At 51.5% G+C, this 21,576-nt stretch overlaps 1 protein-coding gene across 3 annotated transcripts in view; it reads left to right on the top strand.

Annotated features, from left to right (window-relative positions):
• The window catches only part of Lrp8 (LDL receptor related protein 8), a 68,810-nt gene that overhangs the window by 16,774 nt on the left and 30,460 nt on the right, over window positions 1-21,576 (top strand). For all 3 annotated transcript variants that reach the window (XM_028785926.1, XM_028785909.1, XM_028785917.1), the window contains exon 3: window positions 15,452-15,574. In XM_028785926.1, coding sequence (XP_028641759.1) covers window positions 15,452-15,574 — 123 coding nt within the window. The remainder of the gene's footprint in view (window positions 1-15,451; window positions 15,575-21,576) is intronic.

Here is a 21,576-nt window from a genome sequence, read left to right as displayed (position 1 = left end):
TATATATATATATATATATATTAAAGATCTATTTATTTTATTCATATGAATACATTCTAGCTCTCTTCAGACACACCAGAAGAGGGCATCAGATCCCATTACAGATGGTTGTGAGCCACCATGTGGCTGCTGGGAATTGAACTCTGGACCTCTGAAAGAGCAGTCGGTGCTCTTAACCACTGAGCCATCGCTCCAGCCCCCTCATTATTAGTAGTAATGACAGTCATTAATGATAAATTACGGTGTGTCTGCCTCACACCAGGTCTCTGCTGGACAGCTGAGGAGAATGGAAGATGGCGTGCGTCCTGAGCGGGGAATGTGCTTGTTCCTGGGCGGCCGGCACTGTTGTCTCCTCCCCAGAGCCTGACTGACACTGAGTGGCTGAGTACACTGGGTGTCGCCGAGACAGCTTAGTTAAGCCTCAGTGGTTGAAAAACAGGCTCTGGGGCCACCCTAGTGGAATACCCACTAACCGTTCTTCCTTCCATGTCATTTACCGAGACATTCCACAAACATTGTTGCCGGGTTTAGGCCCAACCCAAGACAACCCCAGGGCTCTTTGGATTCCTGCAGGTGCTCTTTTCAGGGAGTGTAATAGATGCCGCCGGTGCCTCATTCCACCATACTGTGACCAACCCTATCACAGTCACACAGCATGAGAGTCGGGTGGGTCAGCTTCCCTCTTCGGGTCTGGGTGTTGTCTGCACAGGGTCCCCACCTCAGAGGACTGAGAACTGATGGTCACAGTGGATAGTGGCTACTTAGTGGTCTTACTCTGTGAGGCACCAAAACGGGGGGGGGAGGGGGGCAGGGGACGACTCACCTAAGGTCACGTGGCATATGTCTCAAGGGCAGTGTGACAGCCCTATTGGCATCCTGGACTGACCTCTCTCTCTCTCTCTCTCTCTCTCTCTCTCTCTCTCTCTCTCTCTCCCATCCCAGGCTTCAAGACCCCAACCCCCCGCCCTAATCCTGTGTCTTCATTTTGTCTATCAGTGTCTCTGAGACCCCTGGGGAGCCTCTCACCTCCCACATGAGCAGGAGAGAGCAGGTAGGGGCTTGGGTACAGGATATGGGGTTTTCCCCACTCAGGTTGAGATCTGTCACAACATTAATGTTAATTAAGCCTTGTTATTCAACCCTGCGCTTACGCAGAGCTCCTGACAGCAGATTACTCATAAGTGAGGCGGTAAATTTACTACGTGTTTCCCAAACGCTCAGAAGCAAAGGCCACACTGGGAAAGGCTTGGAGGACGGACGATGCTCAGTTCTCCCTCACCTGTACCCTCCTCCATCCTCATGGCCTGGGCAATGGCAGTGTGTGGGTGGGGGTGGGTGGTAGGAGGGTAGTGGTTGGCTCCCTGGAAGACTTAGATCAGGTGACTGCTTCCAGCTGACTGCCTCACTGGAGTACAGACGCTCAGGGCAGGGATTTGGCAGCCCCTCTGCCTGGTCCCTCAGCTCTGCCTCGCTCCTGACTTAGAGCAGACTGCCACGCACAAACACATCCCCTTCAGTGTCCTCCCACGGAAGCATACAGGCTCTGTGCACACACAGTAGGCTTCAGCAAAGATTTCCTGTAAGCCTGCAGTCCACCTCAGTGTTGGCAAACACTTTCACATTGCAGTGCAGGCTAAGAGACTTACCTCCGGTTCCCCCCTCAAGCAGGAACAGTGCAGACTAAGAGACTTACCTCAGGTTCCCCCTTCCAGCAGAAACAAAGGTGAAAATCCAGGAATGCTACAGTGTAGTCTTTCCCCAGTTTGAGTTGTAGGGGCAGATGGCCGTAGCCTGGATTCTTAGCAAGGTGAGGGGTGGGGCCTCTGTTAGGTGCAATATATCCTCTCCCCCTAAGTCCTGCTGTCTTCCTTGGCCTATGACTGGGCCATGCCTGAGACATTTGGAACAAATCCAGGCCTTGGGTGCCTAGGATTTTTTTTTAATTAATTAGAGCATTAAATGGTAGCCCAGTGGGAGAATCCCACCATCTGGCTGTCACAGGAGAGGCAGGCAAATCTCTGCATATTTTTCTGCAGTGTGTGAGCATCATAGGAAGCCACCTGTGCGTGTGTGGGTATGCAGCCCGTGTACACAGTGTGGCTCAGTGTGGGGGGCACATATGAGTGTATAAGTGGCTGAGTGTATCTCTGTGTGTGCATGCTCATCTGCATGTGTGTGCACTGTGTCATGCCTGAGGGCCTGCATGTCCATTTCAACATCCTTCCCTGTGTGTGGTCTAGGCCCAGGCCTGGCTGGAGAGCAAAGTGAGACAGGCTGGGCTGTGTGCCCAGCGGCCTCTTGAGCCTTCCTGGCAGAGGTGGTGATCACAGACTGTCTAGGCAGAAGGCAAGATGGAGAAAGGTTTGGCAGGTATACACTGGCATTGGGAAGGAGGCAGGAATCCTTGTGCTGTGTTTGACAGATGGGGAAACCCAGGCTGATCCGAGCACAGAGCCAGGATGGAGGGACAGGACTGGAGCCCGGACTCTGGACTCCCTGTGGTGTTTTTTTTTCCCTGTTCCACTAGGCTATTGCCCTGTCCAGCAATTTGTGCCTTAGGCATCTTTTATGCTGTTAGAGTTTCGTGGTGGCTTGGAGAGATTCCTGAAAGAGCACCCTTCTTATTTCATAGGACTGATCAACCAGAATTCCCTCTGTAGCTCCCGTGTCCTCGTTCCTTAGAGGAGGTGCCCTGAGCTGCTGGAGAGCACTGTGCCTACTAGGTCTACTCATTCGTTGTGTGATCTAGGCCCATCTTGTCTCTCTCTGAACCTCAGGAGAGTTGTAAGAACTAAGTAATGACTGGACAGGTTGCTCGTTGGAAGAGTGCTTGCCCAGCATGCACGAGGCCCATGGTTCAGTCTCCAGCACTGTGTGCATATCAGGCATCATAGTGGAGGTAGGAGGAGCAGAAGTTCGTGATTGTCCTTGGCTACACAGTGAGTTTAAGGCCAGCCTGAGCAACAAAGGGATCTGCTACCCTGTCTCCAAAATAAACAGATAGATGAGAGAGAGAGAGAGAGAGAGAGAGAGAGAGAGAGAGAGAGTATAGTTCAATGGTAGAGCATGCATGAGGCCCTAGGTTCATTTCTCAGCACCAACTTAAGTGAGGATCTGTATGTAACAGGCGCTGTATACCTTAAGGAGCAGTGAGGTGGCCATCACTCCATGGTCAGGCCAAGTCTCACGTTCCTCATTTAATAGTAAATCATATATTCCAGGCCAAGTAACCTGCATGAGGTCACATAGCCAGTAAGAGGCAGAGCCAGAATTTAAGCCCCGGGACCTGTAACCTGCTCCTGGCAGGAGGACGACCACAGCAGGCAGTAGACTAGACTCTCCCAAACGTCCGTGCCCAGAGGAACTGACTACTTGAAGGGAAGACCAAGGGGAATGAATTTGCTCTGTAGTGCAGGCAATGCTTTCATGGTAGGCAGCTTCACCTCCATCCAATGGGGGCGTTTTACTAGGGAACAGGCTGGCTCAAGGCAGTTGGTATCTTTACCTTTTGTAAGACGCACTGAGGAAAGGTAGAGTTGTGAGGTGTGGGCCAGAGGCCTGTGAGCAGGGAGACTGGGAGCATCGGGCCCTCCTCCTCCTCTGCTCCCTTCCTCAGCTCTATCTGTAGGCCCTGATTGCTGACTCTACTTGTGCTGCTTGCCCTTTGGTGGTCTCCAGGACCAGTGCTCTGAGACAAGGTCCCCCTGAAGGCTCCCCTAACTTCAGAGTTCACCAGTACCTGGCAGGTGCCTGGCACACAGTAAGCTCCCCTCCTCCCTCCTGATTCTATGGCTTCCAGCAGTAGAGACCTGAGACTCTCATACTGAGTAGGATGAGTGAAACTGGACCTTGTATAAGTTAGGTCTAATTCTTCCTCCCAGCCCTGTGCTCTCAGAAATATGATTCAGACTCAAAATATAAATTGGCCATATAACTAGGCTCTTCTCTGACTAGATCATAACTATAATAACCCATTTATTATAATGTACATTCTGTCATATGGCTGGTTACCTGTGCTCAGGCACCAAGCGTCCGTCTCAACACATCTTCCCAGGTGAATTTCCCGCCTGGATCTATCCCAGAATTCTTTCTACTTCCCGGATGTCCCACCTTCTATTCTACCCTTTCTTATAGGCCATAGGTTTTTTAATTGACAGGTGATGCATCCATGCAATACACGGCTATTCTCTGTGCAGGTACTCCCAGATACTACCCCTAGCACGGAAGGTGCCAGAGAAGGAAGGAAAAGGGGAGGCCTAAGCAGCCTCTGCACCCAGCCCTCCCTGAGTGACCCTGGGGATCCCCTCTACCCTAAGCACTTGCCAAGCAGACCAGTGGCTGCACGTGGGCTTGCCTTTCCTCCCCCCCACCCCTATTTTGGAATAGCTGTCTCCCAGGTAACGGGGAATTTTCCCTCACTCCCTTCATTAGGGTGCCAGGGCAAACAAACAGCCTAATCCAGATGAGCCTTGGGCCACAATCACACTCTTCTGGGGTTTTCTTTTTATTTCTAGCAATTTTGAGAAGCTTGAAGTAATTGGTATTCCGCACAATTGGTTAGCAGAGGCACTGCCTTCTCAGTGTTATGCCTTAATTTTCTTTATCGCATAGCAAGTTGGAATGAATCGCCTGCTCCTCCCTTTTTCCCACCGAAACCTATTACCAGCCTGTCTGCTGGTTAAAGTCATTTCGTGGCAGCTCTTGGCTCCTTGCCACTTCCCTGAGAATCTTTCTGACCAGAGCCAAAGAACAAGGAGGGTGAAGAATCCATTTGTACAAAGTGGGGGTCTCCCGTTGAGAACTTATTTCCCTCCCTGTTCAGGAGGGACAGCTTTCAGCCTCTTGCCTGCACAGACTGGCCATATGTCAGTGGTGGGAACGGGATTCCTGTGCCTGCGGTGGGGGAGGGGTGGCCATGCCTGCTGCTTCTGGCACCTGTATTAGATCCCATGACAAGAGTTTCTGGGGTTCTGCAGCTTGCCTGTGGGAGTCTCTGATGGCCGAGTTAGAAAGCTTCTGTGACTAGTGCTCCCACGTTCTGGCCCAGTGGGCCTGAGTAGTCTAACTTTGTGTTTTGAGACTCTAAAATTTTTATCTTGGAATTTGGAGAGTTGGATCTGTGGTTCTATGACTCCTTTGTGATTCTGAGATAGATACATAGATAGATAGATAGATAGATAGATAGATAGATAGATAGATAGATAGATAGAGGCAGGCAGACAGACAGACAGACAGACAGACAGACGGATACTGTGCTCGCACAGGGTTTCTCACCGTGTATCACTAAATATAGAGCTCACTCTTTGGCTAGACTGGCTGTCCAGTAAGCTCTAGGGTTCTACTTGTCTTCCCTTACCCTCCTAGAGTTATACATGACTTTTTTTTTTTTTTAAATATGTGTGCTAGGGGAACAAACTCAGGTCCTTCTGCTTGCGCAGCAGGCGATCTGTCAGCTGAGCTGCCTCCCAACTCTCTCCCCTGATCTCTTCAGCTGCACTTAGTTCTGTCCTGTTGGGTCCTGTGAGGGAGGAATTGCTTTGCTGAGTTTACCTTAGAAATGTCACCTCAGGTTGGCCCCAGTTTCTTTGGCATGGTTTCCCTGACCATAAAGTTGAGGACTGAGCCAAGCAGCCTCCAAGGCCCAAGTTCCAGGTTTGTCCTGCCTGCCCATAGTGCTCTAGGTGGCCTGGGCTCCATCTAGCACTTCATGGGACCTGAACCACATATGTCTCCTGTCCATCTGAGCCCTCAACCATTCCAGAAGGCAGGCAGCCCAGCTGTCCCTGAGTCCCAGAAGGAAAGCATTGATGGTGAAAAGCCTTGGTGGGGCTATCCAGTCCACTACATGATTTCAATATTTGTATCTCCTCGAAGTTGCACCGCCCCAAAATGCCCCTGTGTTCCAGGCAAGGAAACTGAGGGCCTGAGAGATGAACTCATTGATCATTATTCAGCTTCCTCTCGGGACCTTGTCTGTGTCACCGTGGGCTGGAGTCTCACTAAACACAGGAGGTCTGGGTTAGCCAATGTGTAGGACCTCAGTGGGGGAGAGAGAGAGACAGAGACAGACAGACACAAGGGGATAGGGAGAGGGAGGGAGGGAGGGAGGGAGGGAGAGAGAGAGAGAGAGAGAGAGAGAGAGAGAGAGAGAGAGAGAGAGAGAGAGAGAACGAACGAACTAGCTCTGTCCTAACCCAAATCACCCTTCCCTGAAGTCTTGCTTTTCCGGCAGCCTTCCATCTCCTGGCTCGTTATCCACATCCTAAAACTGGTCCAGAGATGGGAAGTGAGTGTCCTCTGCTGGCCTTTGCTTTTTGGGGGTGAGGGGATGGGGCAGAGTTTTACTATGTATCCCTGGATGGCCCTGAAATCCACCCACCTCTGACTCCTAAGGGCTGTGATTAGAGATGTATGCCCTCATTCCCAGCCTACCACCCTTGCCTCTAATCCAGACCCTTCTCTTGTCCCATTCTGGATTATGGCCATTGCTTTGGGGGTTCCTTATTACCTCAGCTTGGCATAGACTGTGTAGGAACATCTGCCCTGATGTAGTCCTTTGAGCTCAGCTGACTTTCCCTCATCTCTGTGTCCTCTAAACACTTCCCTTTGGTCCCCACCTCTGAGCTAAGCTCCTCTGTTGTTCCTGCCTTCAGAGCCCCTTGCTCCATCCCTTGGGCATCTACCTGAACCCTGGGCTTAGCTGACATCCTAACAGACATCTGTCCTTCCTTCTGGAAGTTGGCGCTGACATGCTGGCCCACAGCTGGAGACCTCTGCATCTGTACCCTTCGTTTTCACCTATAGGCACTTGGAGCAAGCCCTTAAATTGGGCTCATGGACAAACTGTACCTTTTCTCTTTTGATGACTACAGAAGGAGGAGACTGAACTACAGGGGGTAAGGGACTTGTCCAGTGTACCCCCCAGGAGCCAGCGGCAACCTGGAGTAGTGCCCAGCATTGCCTCAGCCTTGGCCTGGCTTTGTGGACCTCTCCAGTCCACAAAGAGCTTTTTTCACTGCACCGGATTGATGAGGGTGTGCATTCCCCTGGTCTCAGCTGGGGAAGGTGGGTGAGCCATGCCCTTATCACCATGTGCTGAACCTCTGGGATGACTTACTCTGCCTAGTCCTGTCTGGTAGAGACTCCTTAGTCTTTGCAGTGGAAGCTGTGTACCACACAGCATCTGCCTGGAGCTGATAGATGGAAAGCTGTGTGGTGCTGCATGACCAGGCCTTCACTGCTCTCCTTGGAGCTGGCCTGTGCACACTGCTGGGGCTGGGAATGGAAAGAGCACCTCCTGAGGGGTGGCACTCTAGCAGGGATCCACTGGTTTTTGCCTTGTCAGGTGGGGACACTGCCAGCCACCAGCACCGTGGTACCCAAGCCTTCCATCCCATACTCCTTTGCACCAGGGGTTCTTGGGCTTCTATGGCCTGGCTTCCTTGCCACTGGATGCCAAGTTCTGTTCTGGGAACTCTGGCCTTTCCATTGGCAGTTGATGAGCCTTAAGCCTAAAGAAGCCTGCTGAGGGTCCCTTAGCATATTGGCAGCAGGGCTAGAATGTTTAGACAGGAAGGATTCTGGTCAGAAGAGGCTGAGACAAGTCAGGTATCTTCTGCCCCCGTGGCAGTTGTGAAGCTGGAGCCAGAGAACCCTGGGCTAGAACCCCTGATCTAAAGGATTTCCCAACCTTGCCTCCTGCTCTCTGGAAGCTTTGATTTCGAGGATGCCCAGAGTTTTCTTCTAGCTGTTTCCCTGGGACCTACAATACTAGTGCCAGGTGGGCAGTCCACGTTCCAGGATGGGGCTGATCTGATCCTTAAAGGACAGTGTTCCTGGAGTGTGCACCTGCACCTCCGAGCAGCGCTGGGTTTGGCGACATGGCAGGCACCAGCCCGAGTCTGTTGCTGATCCTATCCTAACTATGTCTCCCTGTATACCCTCCCCCCACCCCCAGCTGTCACTGGCTCAATACTGCCTGCTTTCTACAAATCACTGGGACAGGAAGATGCCTTTGTTGTCTCCCTCAGAGCTGCTCATCTTTCCTGTGGCGACTGGGAGTCCCACATACCCCAGTGAGAGCTTGTACTTCCCTTGGTGACAGCCAGACCGGGGTCAGAAAGTGTCCAACACCAACTGGGATATGCTGGATCTGGAAGGAGGGGCTTGTTATGGGAAGCCCTGAGTGACCCTTTTGGAGGGCCTTGGAGCACACCAAAGATCACAGCCTATGTGTCTTAGAGCCACTGGTCTAGAACATCAGCTAGAAGGAGTCCTTAGAGGTTGGTTCAGGTGAGGAAACTAAGTCCCAGCCAGAGTGGAAGAGGCCACTTTAATAGTTAGGGACGTGGTCTCTGAGGGAGATCCTAGGTTGAGGACACTGGGGATGGACCTAGGTTAGGGAGAGAGGTATTGGCTCATGACTGAGCTCAGACGATGTTGGATGTTATGTTCTGCTTACCCTCCCTGCCTCCTGTCATCTGGTAATGGTACCTTCCTCTAAGGTCCTCAGCTGAGGATGGCAGGAAAACCCATCTCTTCACTGGGAGATAGCAGTACTGGAGGGAGTCAGGCTGATGACATCTGCCACGGCCATAGGTCACCAGGTGATCCTGATGCTCCAGGCCCAGCTTCACCATCCCCACAAGTGTTCCTGCAGGTGTCTCCCACATGGCCTCTGGCTGGTCTCCTGGCCCCTCCCTATCGGTGTTTGGGGGCGTATTTTGTTTGACTCCTGATGTGCCCTCAATAGAATATATAACCTGTAGTGAACAGGGCCAGAAACAAGAAGCAGCTGTGGAGTCTCCCTCATTCTCTGCAGGTGGGAGGAGAAAGGACTCAGATGGCTGTGAATGTCACCTGCTGACAGATAGTGGTGGCCTAAGTCCTGGAGCCAGGTGGGCAGCACTGAGCCAAGGGCCTGAGCCCCACATGCTACTCATGATGTGTGTCAGGACTCTAGCACCCGTCTGTTGCCCAATACCACCAAGAGCCTGGACCTACGGAAACATACCTTTTGGGGATGCGACTGTGCCGTCTACTTCTGACATCTCTGACTGGCAGTGTCTGTTAGAGAAACCTAGACAGTATAGAGGCTCAGGGTGTGAAGACAACAACTAAGAATCCTTGGAGACTCGGTGCCTGAGACGGAAGCTGTTTTAAATGTCAGACCCACAGGATTTTTAAACTCAGGGCTTATAGGAACAACACATGCCTGGAGAGGGGTAAGGATGTGAACCCAGAGCTGGGTTGGGTTCCCAGAGTTTCATGAAGGTTCCTGCAGGGCTGTTGAGGGGAAACAGCTGATGGGATCCCTCACTTCTTGCCCTGTTTCTACAGCACGGATCCATTTTGATCTGTTTTCTGTGTTGTGGAGTTTCACTTGGGAAAAGGTTCCTCTTAAGTGTGAAAAATAACCATTGTCAGGCCTTGCACTGAGCTGCAGCTCCATGCCAGGACCTGCCACAGCCTGGGGGGTGGGGTGTCTCTGGCAGTGGGTGGACAAGCCTGCAGCCCAGGGCCTCCTGGAAGGGGGTGCAGGCTGCTCCAGGCCACTGTCTCCTCCCCCTCTCACTCCTGCTGTGTTGTTGCTGCAGTCGGAGAACACTCTCAGTCTGTCGTCCTGTTGACTGGGGTGACAGTTTAATAGTAGCTTCCTGGGCTGTCATTTAAATCTGCCTGCCAGGTTAGTAGGCCAGGGGCGGGCTGGCACGCCCCCTGCCCCCACCCCGGATCTTCATTCTGCTGGCAGCAGTTGTCTTGGCAACCCCAGGGCCTGGCGAGCTCTGCAGAAGGGTAACTGTGTGGGGAGCAGCCCTTTCATCTTCCCGAACAGGGTACAAGTGCCCAGCTGCCTTAGGGCTGGCTGCAGGCAGAGCCAGGCCTCCCAGTGCTGGCCTAGGCCTGAGAGAGGCAGTGGAAGCAGCTGAACCCTCTAGGCAGGTTCTGGGGTTGGAGGCTTTATGTCCTTGGTTTCCCCTTCCCTCTTTGGGCAGGGACCCATCCCAAGTCACTCAGTTGCAGTGTCCACCTTTCTTACTGGTCTCTTGTTCTGCTTCTCTCTGGAGCTCGGGAGACCAGAGGGTAGACAGTTTGTATCCCTATCTCCCTGGCCCAAGTGACTGGTCTCAGTCCCCTCTCCCTGTCCCGAGCCTTCCCTCAAACAGTCCCTGGTGTGAGAACTTGAGTTTCCTCATTGCTGAGTTCTCTTTGAACAGCTGTTATGCACGGTCTGGTAGGAGAGGCCCACAGTGAGATGGCTGGGTACCATTCTCTGCTAGGTGCCAGTGCAGCCAGGCTCCCCTTCCAAGGACCTCGTCTTCCCCTAGGATCAAGAGCTTGCATCTCATAGTGCTTCCCAGACATGGCTCACTGGACTTCCTTTTCTTGGAGAGTGCTGGAAGAAACAACCAGTCAGGTATCCCGCTGCAGGCTTTTCTTGGGGTGAGGGTGGGGTGACTTTTGTTAAGCTGGTGGCTTCCTGATTCTCCAAGGGGGAAAGTATATCCCAAGACCTGGGCAGATGGCCACCCAGGCTCTCCACCTGTATTCTGACTATCTTCCTCTGCTAGGAACCATTGGTCCATGTTGCGTAGCCTTACCAAATCCCAAAGCCAACAGAGCCGTGGGTCTCACAGGCTGCTGAATAAGCCATCCTTTGGTTAGTAGCCACATACTCAGTGGGTCCCATGGGTGAGCTCAAGGAAAGCAAGGTCAAACTGGGCCTCCAAGGGGCAGTTTGATGCCAGGCAGAGCAAGTTGGCTGCTAGCCTGGTAGAGCTCTCAGGCTCCATGATACTTGCTGCCTTCCCAGTCCTTACAGACTCTGCTGGTTCCTCCAGTCCAGGCCTGTTAGTCCCTCCCAGAACACTCTTCATCCCAACCCCCCCATCCTCACCCAGGCACCCCTGTTGGGATAGTCTTCCTCCAGTGGCCTTTATCAGGCTTTGTGGCCACACAGTGGACCCAGATACCTGAGCTCAAGAGCAGCCCCTGCAGGCACACACTGTGGCCTTGAGCTGTCACTCATCTGGGAAATGTATCTTGGTGGGACATTCTCTTGGCCCGAGGAGCAGCTGGCAGCTGGCTTATTTGAATCCACATCTCTGCACAGGAGTGTGGGTGGCATCCTTGGTGTGAGGATGTGTGTTGTTTTGGGAAGGATGCCTCTGGGGGTGGGATTTGGGAGTGATGGGTGAGCATGGTAATTTTCAGGAGCATACAGGGGCTGAGAGCTGCTGAAGGACCAGTCAGCACTACAGCTCCATCGCCTGAGGAGGAGCACCAGATGTGTGGACTGACAACCGTGCACACCATACACCAGTCAGCTGAGGCCAGGGCTGTGACTTTATACTCACCCACGTCCCCTTTTGTTTCTCAGTTTACAAACCCTAGCACCATCCTTAGCCCGTTTGCTCCTCATAGTGGCCCTGTGTGTTTTGTAAGGCTCGGAGAAGCAGTGCATCTTGAATAAAGTCACACAGCCACAGGTGGCAGAAGAGTCCCTTTGACCACGAACTGTCTGACACTTTCCTTGGCTTGCGTTCTTATTATACATAGCAGTAGCTCCCAGTCCCTTTGTCCTGGATTTCCCACTGTCCTCTGCTCTTCCCTGGGGCAGGCCCCTCCTTACCACCCTGTGGAATCCTAGAGCCTTTGTGGCAGTCCATCTGTTGCCATGGCACCAGATTATGATGTCGCAGACCCTGGATGACTATGTATCACTCCTGTGGCGTGGAGTACAGGGACTCACAGAGGTGGGCATTGTCCAAGGGGCAGACTGGCACAGAGGGACATAAATCCCTAGAAACAGGGAACCACAGCCTGGAGCCCAGCTGGGGAATTGCCCTGGGAACGAAAGCCAAGGCCAGGAGAGTAGGGTCTGGCCTGGCCTGCAATGGCAGCTTGACCGACTGCTTGGCCTCTTCCTGTGGCAGGGCTGAGCTAGCCTGGTGACACTGGAGGGACCCGACGACGCTGGGCTTATTCACTGAGCTCTTTTGCCTTTTGTCCTGTGGCAGTGCTATACAGGAAAGCCACATCCTTACTGGCTCAGAGACAGAAGGGACTTGCCCTCAGTCACCTAGTAAAGAGGTGGCCATGCCAGAATTCATCTTAAGCGCCAGTGCCAGATCCTTCCATGTGACTGCAGAGGTCTAACAGAGGGACTTCAAGGGTGGTTTAGTGTCTCTAGCCTGAAAGTGATCACACCACCTGTTTCCCCAGGGTGGTACATTACCCAGGCATAGATCGTCACAGGCCAGGTTTCTGCTGCACACTTCTGGGCACATGGCAAGGGTATACCTTTGTACAGGAGCCTCTGTGCTTGGTGGTTGTCTTGCAACGAGGTCCCTGAGATTTGAGGGGCCTCTGTCTCAGAAGTCTTTGCTCTTCCCCTGCCAATCAATACCCTCATGGCTGCAGGTTTGTGGAAAGGGATTTACTTACCTTTTGCAGATGTCACATAGACCCCGGAAGTCCTTCTGCCGCCTACCCACTCACCTCTTTGAGCCTCAGTTTCCTCTGTAAAACAGATTGACAACAGCTACCAGGATAGCTGTGAGGGGATTGTAGGATTTGGGGTGAGAGGCCCAAGTCTAGATCTGGGGAGAATATGGCCAAACCAGCTCAGATACTGAAACAGTCTGTCCCGCAGTCTGCTGTGGGTCAGCTAAGCCTGAGCTGCCATTTCTGGCATTTGGCTGCTATGGCTTCCATGCCCAGTGTCTGCCATGACTTGACATACAGGGAGAGAGCAAGCTCTCCCCTGCACTCCCAGAATGCCCAGGAACTGAGGATCCTGGGATGGTGTCTGGCTGTCTTGTGCCCAGTGACGGTGTTCCTGCATCACCTTAAGCAATTCATCTTGCTCCTGCAGGCTCGTCCCCTTGCTGGAGGTCCTTGGACTAGCTGTCTTAGTCTCTACATTCCCAGAGGCATGGGCCTATTGGATACTGGGGTTCTCACAGGCTCCTCCAGGCTCCTCCAGGCACTTAGGCTTTTCTGCCACGTGTGCCAGCCACTGTTGGAGGACTGTGCTGGAGGAAACCTGCTGACTTGACAGGTTCAGATCTGCTCCCACTTAGGCATACAACTTAAGAGCCCTGCCTGGGACTCTGCCTGCATCAAATGATGAGACATCAGGCTGTTTGTCCTGGGATTTCCTGAGTAAAATACCCAGAAGCATCAAGAGAACCGGAAAAAATAAGAAACGGAGGCATCTGTCTTAGGAAGACGTGAAGAAAACTCAGACTAGAGATGGGCAAAGGATACCATGGAAAAAGCAAAGCAGACATGGACCGGAGTCAGAGAAGAAAGTCATTGTTCCCAAAACCCCACGAAGCAGCTGGAGGACCACAAGAAGGGAAAAGTACAAACAAAAGACCCAACAAACCCTCAGGCCATGGACTGTTTACCAAGGGTGGAGGAATCCTACCATGGATGTGTAAGAGTAGAGATGCCAGTCAGGCATTGGTGTCTTCCTGTGGTCTGCCCTGACTTGTGTCCTGTGTGGAATTTGACATCATTCCTTGTGGAAAGACAGGAGAAAAGCAAGCCACACCAGACCACAGGATTCATGATGACGTAAAGCAGCGGGCATCAGATTTAAGGGCACAGGCCAAAACTAGCCTGTTGCTGGTCTTTGGAAACAAGCTTCTACTGAAACACAACCCTGTGCACCCACTTACTCTCTGTCAGGGCTCTGTCCACAATAGCAAAACTGAGGAACAGAACAGAGCCTACACAACCAAAAGCCCCAAATATCTACCTTCTGTACCAAGTTTGCCAAGCTGTAGAGGACCATTGAGGGGATTATAGCAACTCGGGGAGGCCCTCGGCAGAGACTGGAGGTGATGGGAAATTACATCCAAGCTTATAATGGAAAGCAGAGTAAGGATTTTTAGATGACAGCCTTGGCAGAGAGGGACATACTAATAGTGCCTAGAGACCAACAGTAGTCAGGGCGAGGCCATTTGGGAAGTTGGAAAGGGGAAGAAAAGGAAGAAGATCTTCCAGCTGCTAGAAACAGTCAGTATCCAGACGGCCCCAATATCACATCTAGTTCCACTGTCATTCAGGGAGAGGACTCCTAGGGCCTGGGCTCCCTAAGGACCCTCTTAGGCTATCTCTGTCAGTCCTGAGGCCTCTTGGCCTATGACTATCTACCATGCCCAAAAGATTGTGTCTTACCAAATGCCCTTCTCTATGAAGACCAGAGGCCTGGAAGGGAAAGTGTCTTACTTGAGAGTACATGGCAAAGCAGAACAGCCAAAATGTAAATCCAGGCCTGCTAGCTCCCTGTGCAGGGTCCCTTCCTTCCTGCCCCGACTCTTGGACCCTCAGTCCTAGGGAGGGCTCATGGGAGCTGAGTGCAGGTGATGTTGAAAAGTCCCTGACTCTTGGAGGCCCTGGAGTACATGAAGGGTGTGAGAGGTCAAAGGCCAAATCCTCCAACTCCATACTTCGCAGGGTGGGCGGGCCGCCAGCTCACCTGCAGGGTCCCTGTTGGCACAGCTGCCTTGTTCTGCCCTTGTCTGATGATATTTGTGATCAGTGCCAGCACCAGGACAACACAGGGACATAACAAGGTGGCAACCTTGGGACATGGCCATTTTCTCCACTCTGACCCTTAAATCCAGTTTCTTTCAGAACTAGGCACACGGGGTAGCAGATAGTTTGGGGCTGGACATGGTATTCATGTTCTTACTGCTGATCCGCTATGAGTCACGAGATCTCAGCTTGCATGGGCACACAGCATCTCATTTCTTTCCCTTCTAATTACTGTCCAGACAAACAGCAATCGCTGTACAGCAAGCACCTGCCGTGCACCAGGGCCCATCGGCACACCCTCACGTCCCCACACACTAACTTCCTGCCATCCTTCAGCCTTTTTGTTCTCCCAGTTTCTAGTCAAGGGGGAATTTAGAGGTTAGTAATGTCCTCAAATTCATGTAGATGGCAGGGGGCCCAGCAGCATTCCGAAACCCTGAGTCTTCCTGCAGAGTTCCATGACAGGGACCCCCCTGCGTGTCTTGACCAGGAAGTACTCCATCATGGCCACAACTTCAAGGACAAAATTCCTCATTCATCTTGCCTCAAAATCATTGTCTCCTTTTAGGGTTCACGGTCATGAGCTCCCTGGGGCTTTCCCAGGGGCCTTGGTTGTCCGGTGGGGTATAAGCAGGTGAGGAGGCTGAGCCCTGTCTGCAGGAGGAGTGAGGAGAGAGATGCTATGGTGTGGAGCCTTGGTGCCAGCCTTGCTGGGCCTGAGCTCCTTACAGACCCTCGGGGAACTTTGGGGGTACACTTCTTAGGCTGAGCACACACCCCAGTTACCCGTTTGCCTCCTGCCTCCTGAGAAAAGCATCCAGTGCTCACCAGACCCCTGCCTCCGTCTTAGAAAAAGCATTCAATGCTCACCCTTATGCTCTTTCTTATCTTCGTCCCACAGCCAAGAGGACCTGCGCAGACAGCGACTTTACCTGTGATAATGGCCACTGCATCCCGGAGCGGTGGAAATGTGACGGCGAGGAGGAGTGTCCCGATGGATCTGATGAGTCAAAGGCCACCTGTTGTGAGTCTTGCCCCACCTCAGTTTCCTCCTCAGCACATTCACGCTGGGATGTTGTTAGGCTCACAGGAGATGGTCAGAGGATGCTCTGTGCCAGACTCTGGGGAGTGGGCGGTCCCTGGTAAGCAGGCAAGTGTCTGTGGAGTGGCCCTGCCTGCCTGTTTCCCTGCCTTCTTCTCAGCTCCCTTGTAGGCTGGACTCAGTTCCTGCAGCACCAGTTAGAATGGTGCTCAGAAGTAGCCCTGTCTCACCTCAGGCTCCTGCCCTCCTTCTTGAGGATCTGAATTGTAATTCCAGCAGCGCTAACAGCAGCTGGTGCCTGCCTGTTAATCATTTACTGTGGGCCACACCTCGCTAAGCTCTTTGTATTCCTTTTATCTTCAGAGCAGCCTCTAGAGGCAGGTACCACCACTTTCTGAATTTTCAAAAGGGGCATACAGAAACTCAGAGAGTTGGAGCGGTTTGTCCATGGCCACCCAGGCAAGACTTCAAGGGCTTCCCTTTTTTCTCAGGCCTGTTCTTCCTGGCTGGCTACATGATGACATAAGGAACCAGGGTGAGGTGGCGTAGCTGATGCTCTGGGACTGCCTTCCACACTCAGGGCTTTGTCTCTCCATGATTTCTTTTCTAGGCTCTAATCCTCAAAGCAAACTTAGACCTGGCAGGTCATTCCGTGACATTTGTTAAATTAAAAAGGAGATGAGAAGGGGGAGGGGGAGGGCTCAGTGATCCAGAGGCAGAGCTGTAGCAGCGCAAGCCTGAGACAAAAGGCTGTTGGGAGCACGTGGAGGATAGTGGAAACGAAGGGGAAGTCCAGAAGCCCCTCTCTGGGGCTAACATTTGCCCCAGAGGTAGAGGCAGGAACAATGGAGGCCAGAGTCCCATTTAAGGTTGCCACTGATGATAACTGGGTTTTCTTGTCTCCTAGCAACAGAGCTACCAGTTTCCAAGAGAGAAAGAGAAAGGGAGAGCAAGAGAGACCCCCGCCCCAGACAAAGGGCCTCTCATTTCCTAGGCAGCTGCCTAGCCCTCCCCAGTTTTACCGCAGGCCCATCCTTTCCTTACCACACCAAATGCTACTCCATGCTGTCCTGGGAGGCCTGGAGGCAGAAGGAAACTCTGTGCTCTTTCCCTGCCCTTCCAAAAGAAGGGAGCCCTGCTGCACTTGCCTGTGACCACCATCTTCATGCTAGCCTGGAGCACGCAAGGGTGCTGCATCTTCCCCAGAGAAAGAAACACACTGCTCAGCTGAAAAGGGACAGAGTCCTGTGCCTCCTGGAGAGTTTCTGGGGTTGGGTTGGGGCTTCCTACCCTAATAGTCAGCCAGTTCTGCCTTGATCCTGAACACAGGTAGAGGCTTTGTGGAGATCATTGGCCGGCTCACCTGTCCCACTCTCCCGGGCTCCGTCCTTTGTGGCTCATGCTCACTCCCCGCCCCCTTTCCTATCCTGCCTGTTTCCTTGTCTTCCTCCCTCAGAATGCTAGTGCTAACTGTCCTCTGACTGGTGATGGACCTACATACCCTGCTTCTGACTCCCAGGTCCCTTAGAGTTAACAGCTGAGCAGCCTTAAGAACTTGATAGACTTGCCTCACAGACATGCAACCTCTCTGTGGCAAGTGTGTCTCCCACGACAAAAGACAGGGTTCTCAAGCTCTCTGAGATTCGTGGGAGCAGCCACCAAGGCAGCACCCAGGAGTGAAGAGGCCCAACTCCCCGTAGATTATCCCACGCGATTCTTGTGGGGTCCTATATCACCTGCCTCCTCCCCACCATATATGGGTCCCAATTTAGAATCCCAAAGATTCCCCCCCCCTTTTTTTTGAGACAGGGTTTCTCTGTGTAGCTGTCCTGGAACTCACTCTGTAGACCAGGCTGGCCTCGAACTCAGAAATCCGCCTGCTTCAGCCTCCCAAGTGCTGGGATTAAAGGCGTGAGCCACCACTGCCTGACTAGATTTCCCCATTTTAAGATTCCTAAATTCTTAGTAGTCCAAGTCCCTCTTTTTTTTTGCCCTTGTCCAGTGGGGTATAAAGTCTGGGATCCCTACTTTATGAACCATCGCAATGGTCATGGAGTCTTTGACTAGGGAGGGCGGCCTGGAAGAATCATCCTGAGAGGGCCTTGAAGGCCAGGCAGGATTTGAGGCAGCTGGACTTGGTAGCAAGCTTGCTCACAGCTTCCCAACTGAATGAAAACCTAGCAGCCAACCCGCTGTCCATTTAATTGGTGTTGCCATAGCAACTTCCATAGCCTACCAGGTTTCTGGGACTGTGCCAGCTCCCAGGATAGAGCCTCACTCCTCACCCCTAACAGAAAGATTATGGATAGAAGAGAACAGTAGGCTTGGGACCTGGTTCAGTTGGATCAGGTCGTTTGCCTTGAAACCTCATGTAAGTTGCCTAGTCTTCCTGGGCCTCAGTTTCTCCATTTACAGTGAGAAAATATAAATACTGGAGTAAGTGCTAGCCTTGTCTATTTTTGTACTTGGGCCTCAACCTCTCTGCCCCCAACATAACAGTTTATTAGACTATCGGGACACTGGATTCATATTATTAAAGTATCGTAAGGGGGATTGTGAGAAGCAGAGGAGCCTGGGAGCAGGTACTCATCAAATACAGCCAGAGCCACAACGGGAAGGCCCAGAACATTTGCCTAATGAAAGTATCGTTTGGGCTCTAATTATAGCTCGCTTGATTGGGGACGCCTCCGACCCACCTTCAGGTATCTGCTGGGAGGGGCGCAGGCAGGGATGGAGAGACTGGTTCAAGGGAAATGAGTTGCAGATCTGGATGCTGCTTACTAGGCGTGGAGTTTCCTCACTCCTTACCCCTGCTCACCGATGTATAGATCAGGAAGTACAGGCCTGGAAATCTGACATCACCCATCTTGCCTGATGCTGTGTGGAGGAGCCTGATGTAACTCTGCTCCTTCAGGGAGACAGGGTGCAAGGGTGTGCCTCCTAAGGCACTTCCTTAGGTTGCCCAGCCAAGTGAGACTAGTGGTTCCCGACAATCCAAGTCTCCAGTCTCCTTAGAGCAGGCTATCCCCATTTGGAAGTTGTCTGTCCAGAAGACTCAAGTCTCTAAGACTGTAGACCACTGAGTAGTCATCAGGTACTGGCAACAAACATCTTTCTTTTTTCTTAATTTATTAACTTATGAGTTGGCAGAGGGTTTCTGAAACAGGATTCTCTGGAAATTAATAGATGCCTTCAGTCACTTCAGGGTGGCACGTCAAACTCCTTCACAGTGTTGTCTGGCAGTAAGGACTTTTGCTTCAGCCTCTTAGAAGCTTAAACACTTGGACAGCAAGCCAAGGGTGTCCCTTGGGAGCATCTATTCCTGAGGGAAAGGCTATACTGGGATGGAGACCATGTCTTGATGAGACACGTGAGCTGCTGTGCAGCCCCCAGGGGTGGAATCCGCTTCCTTCAGCCACAGTCATTTACATTTTCATTGCATGGGACAGGACAAGAGTAACTGCTTCCTGAGCTGCAAGTGTGTTGCAGGCTTTTGAGCATAGGGATTTCCATACCGCATCCTGCAAACCATTTATCAACCCCAGGTAATCATTCAACTCTCCCTTCAGCAGAGGAGAACTAGAGAGCCAGAACTCAAGCGTCTGGTCTAAGGACCTTAGTAAATGAGATTTGGTCCTAGGTCTATCGACTCTAAAACCAGGCCCCTTTGCCTATACCAACTGGCTTATATAGGTCTTGGCTTCAAGGATCCTGGAAGTAGGCATCAGATGGTCATATGGCTCAGCCTACCTGAGGGAAGACTAGGTGGGCACCTCATTGACCTTTCTAGCCATGCCAGGGAAAGCAGCAGTGTCCTCATGTGCCATGGCTAAGCGGTATAGATCAGGGATGGAAATCCAGCTCTGCTCCCTCTATAAGACTCTATTAGCAAGACTTACACACCCCACAGCTTAGCCGTGGGCAGTGGAGAGCCACACCTAGACCCAGCTTTGGAGAAGCGCTATATCACAAGACAGACAGGCATTTGAGGTACCTGCCCCTCTCTGGACCCTAGAACAACCACTCCAAGAGATGTTTGTCAACTTGATCTCCTTGGCCTCTTTTGTCCTGGCTTTCCAAGAGCCTCGGCTCTTTAGGGGTGAAGGGACCGATAGAAAGCACTGCTGGGTCCTTGAGAGCCTGTAATTAGAACTGTCTATTTAGGGACACAGCAAATGCCTTATTAATTATAAAGAAAGGAAGCAGACAGATTGTTTAATCATTGTCCTTGTTGAAAGGTTATGCTGTTAACTGTATAAATATTCATTAAAAGTTCAATCGGCTGCCTGCTGCACTGGGGGGCTGCAGAGCCAGGCCTCCAAGGTGGTGCATCTAGCCAAAGGCTATTTCAGTCACCTCAGCTTTGGGTAAAAGAGTTTGGGACTGGCTCTCAGTGATGGATGGTTTGATGGAAGGACAGGGCTTTTGTCAGACTATAAACTTTTGGTTTAGAGGAACCCAGACACACTGTCTTTCATGTGCTGTGCATATTTGGGTGAGTTACTAGCTGTCTCTGAATCTTGGGACTGCCTTCCTCCTGTCTAGGAAACAGTACGGCACAATCCCTTTGAGAATGGTGCTTCTGGAATCTACTCACAGCCTTCTTGCCTGTCAGGGTTCAGGATGGGGGTGATGATAAGTTGGTTCTTAGTTGTTTCTGTTTATTAAAACAAAATGCCACAGGCTGAACTGGGTATGTTGTAAATAATAGAAATCTATTGTATATAGTTCTGGTGCATATATAGGATATCCACAGATAGGTATCTGGTGAGGGTCCATTCCTCCCAGAGGCTGCTTTCTCACCCAGATCTTCATAGTAGAGGGGCATGGAGTCTACCTCAAACATCTATATATTATATTATTATATAATTATATTATAATTTTACTTGTGTACTTCACGTACATAGTACTGTGGTCCATAAGTACATTTTCATACAAATGTATATGGTGTTAGTCATGTTCCTTTTCTTCTGCCCTTCCTTCTCCTGTCAGCCCCTGTGTTCCTCTAGATAATTTTGCTTCTATTTTAATGTATATATACACACTTAATTTTATATGTCTATATAGAATTAGAACCACAGATGAGAGAAGATATGCAATATTTGTCTTTCTGAGTCTAGCTTAATTGCTTAATATGATTATCTCCGATTGAATTCATTTTCCTGAAGATGATATAACTTTGTTCTTTATGGCTCAAGGAAAAAAAAAGATCCATGTGTGTGTGTGTATGTGTGTGTGTGTGCCTGCCTGTGTGTGTGCGCGTGTGTTTTGTTTGTATCCATTCTGCAGCATTAACCCCATTGGTTGGGCATTGCTCTCCCTGGCTTAATTGCCTCCTAAAGGAAAGTGGAATGGGCAAACAAGCATTGAACCTGAGCAGGCTGACCCACTTACGTGCGTGTAACTGTAAGTGTGGCCGTGCCCCTTCCTGCTCCCCTTGAGACTTAGTTTTTCGAGTGGGTAGTGCCTCGTGCTCACCTTTTCCTCCCACCTGTTGCTTTCTCTGGGGGTGGGGTTGCAAACATTTGCACCCCTGTTTCGCTAGGGAGCTATGATACTACAAAAAAATGAAGTGTACCATACCTCTTCAGTATGCAGACTGTTAACCCAGGGGTTCTCCCACAGAGGTACCCGTGAACTGCTTTGGTTGAAAGTAGTTGCTAAAATGCAGGGCTCAGCGGTTAAATGTACTTTCTGCTTTTCCAGAAAGCCTGAGTTCGGGTTCCAGCCCCCAGGGATCTGATGTCCACTTCCCCTCCCCGCACCAGCACCCCTCCCACCAGCACCCCTTCCCCTACCAGCACCCCTATACGTGTGCCAGATACATCTTCACTGGAAGAAAAATATAAGACTTTTAAAAATGCAAATTCCTTGACCTTCAATATCTTCATTCAGTCACCATGACCTGGGGCCCAGGAACCTGAGCTTCTTACACCTGCCTCAGCTCCGCCCCGCCTCAGCTCCGCCCCGCCTCAGCTCCGCCC

Source organism: Grammomys surdaster, unplaced genomic scaffold (assembly GCF_004785775.1).
Source record: "Grammomys surdaster isolate TR1022 unplaced genomic scaffold, NIH_TR_1.0 100, whole genome shotgun sequence".
Lineage (NCBI taxonomy): Eukaryota > Metazoa > Chordata > Mammalia > Rodentia > Muridae > Grammomys > Grammomys surdaster.
Note: the sequence above shows the minus strand (reverse complement) of the source record. Positions and strands in the feature narration are given on the sequence as shown.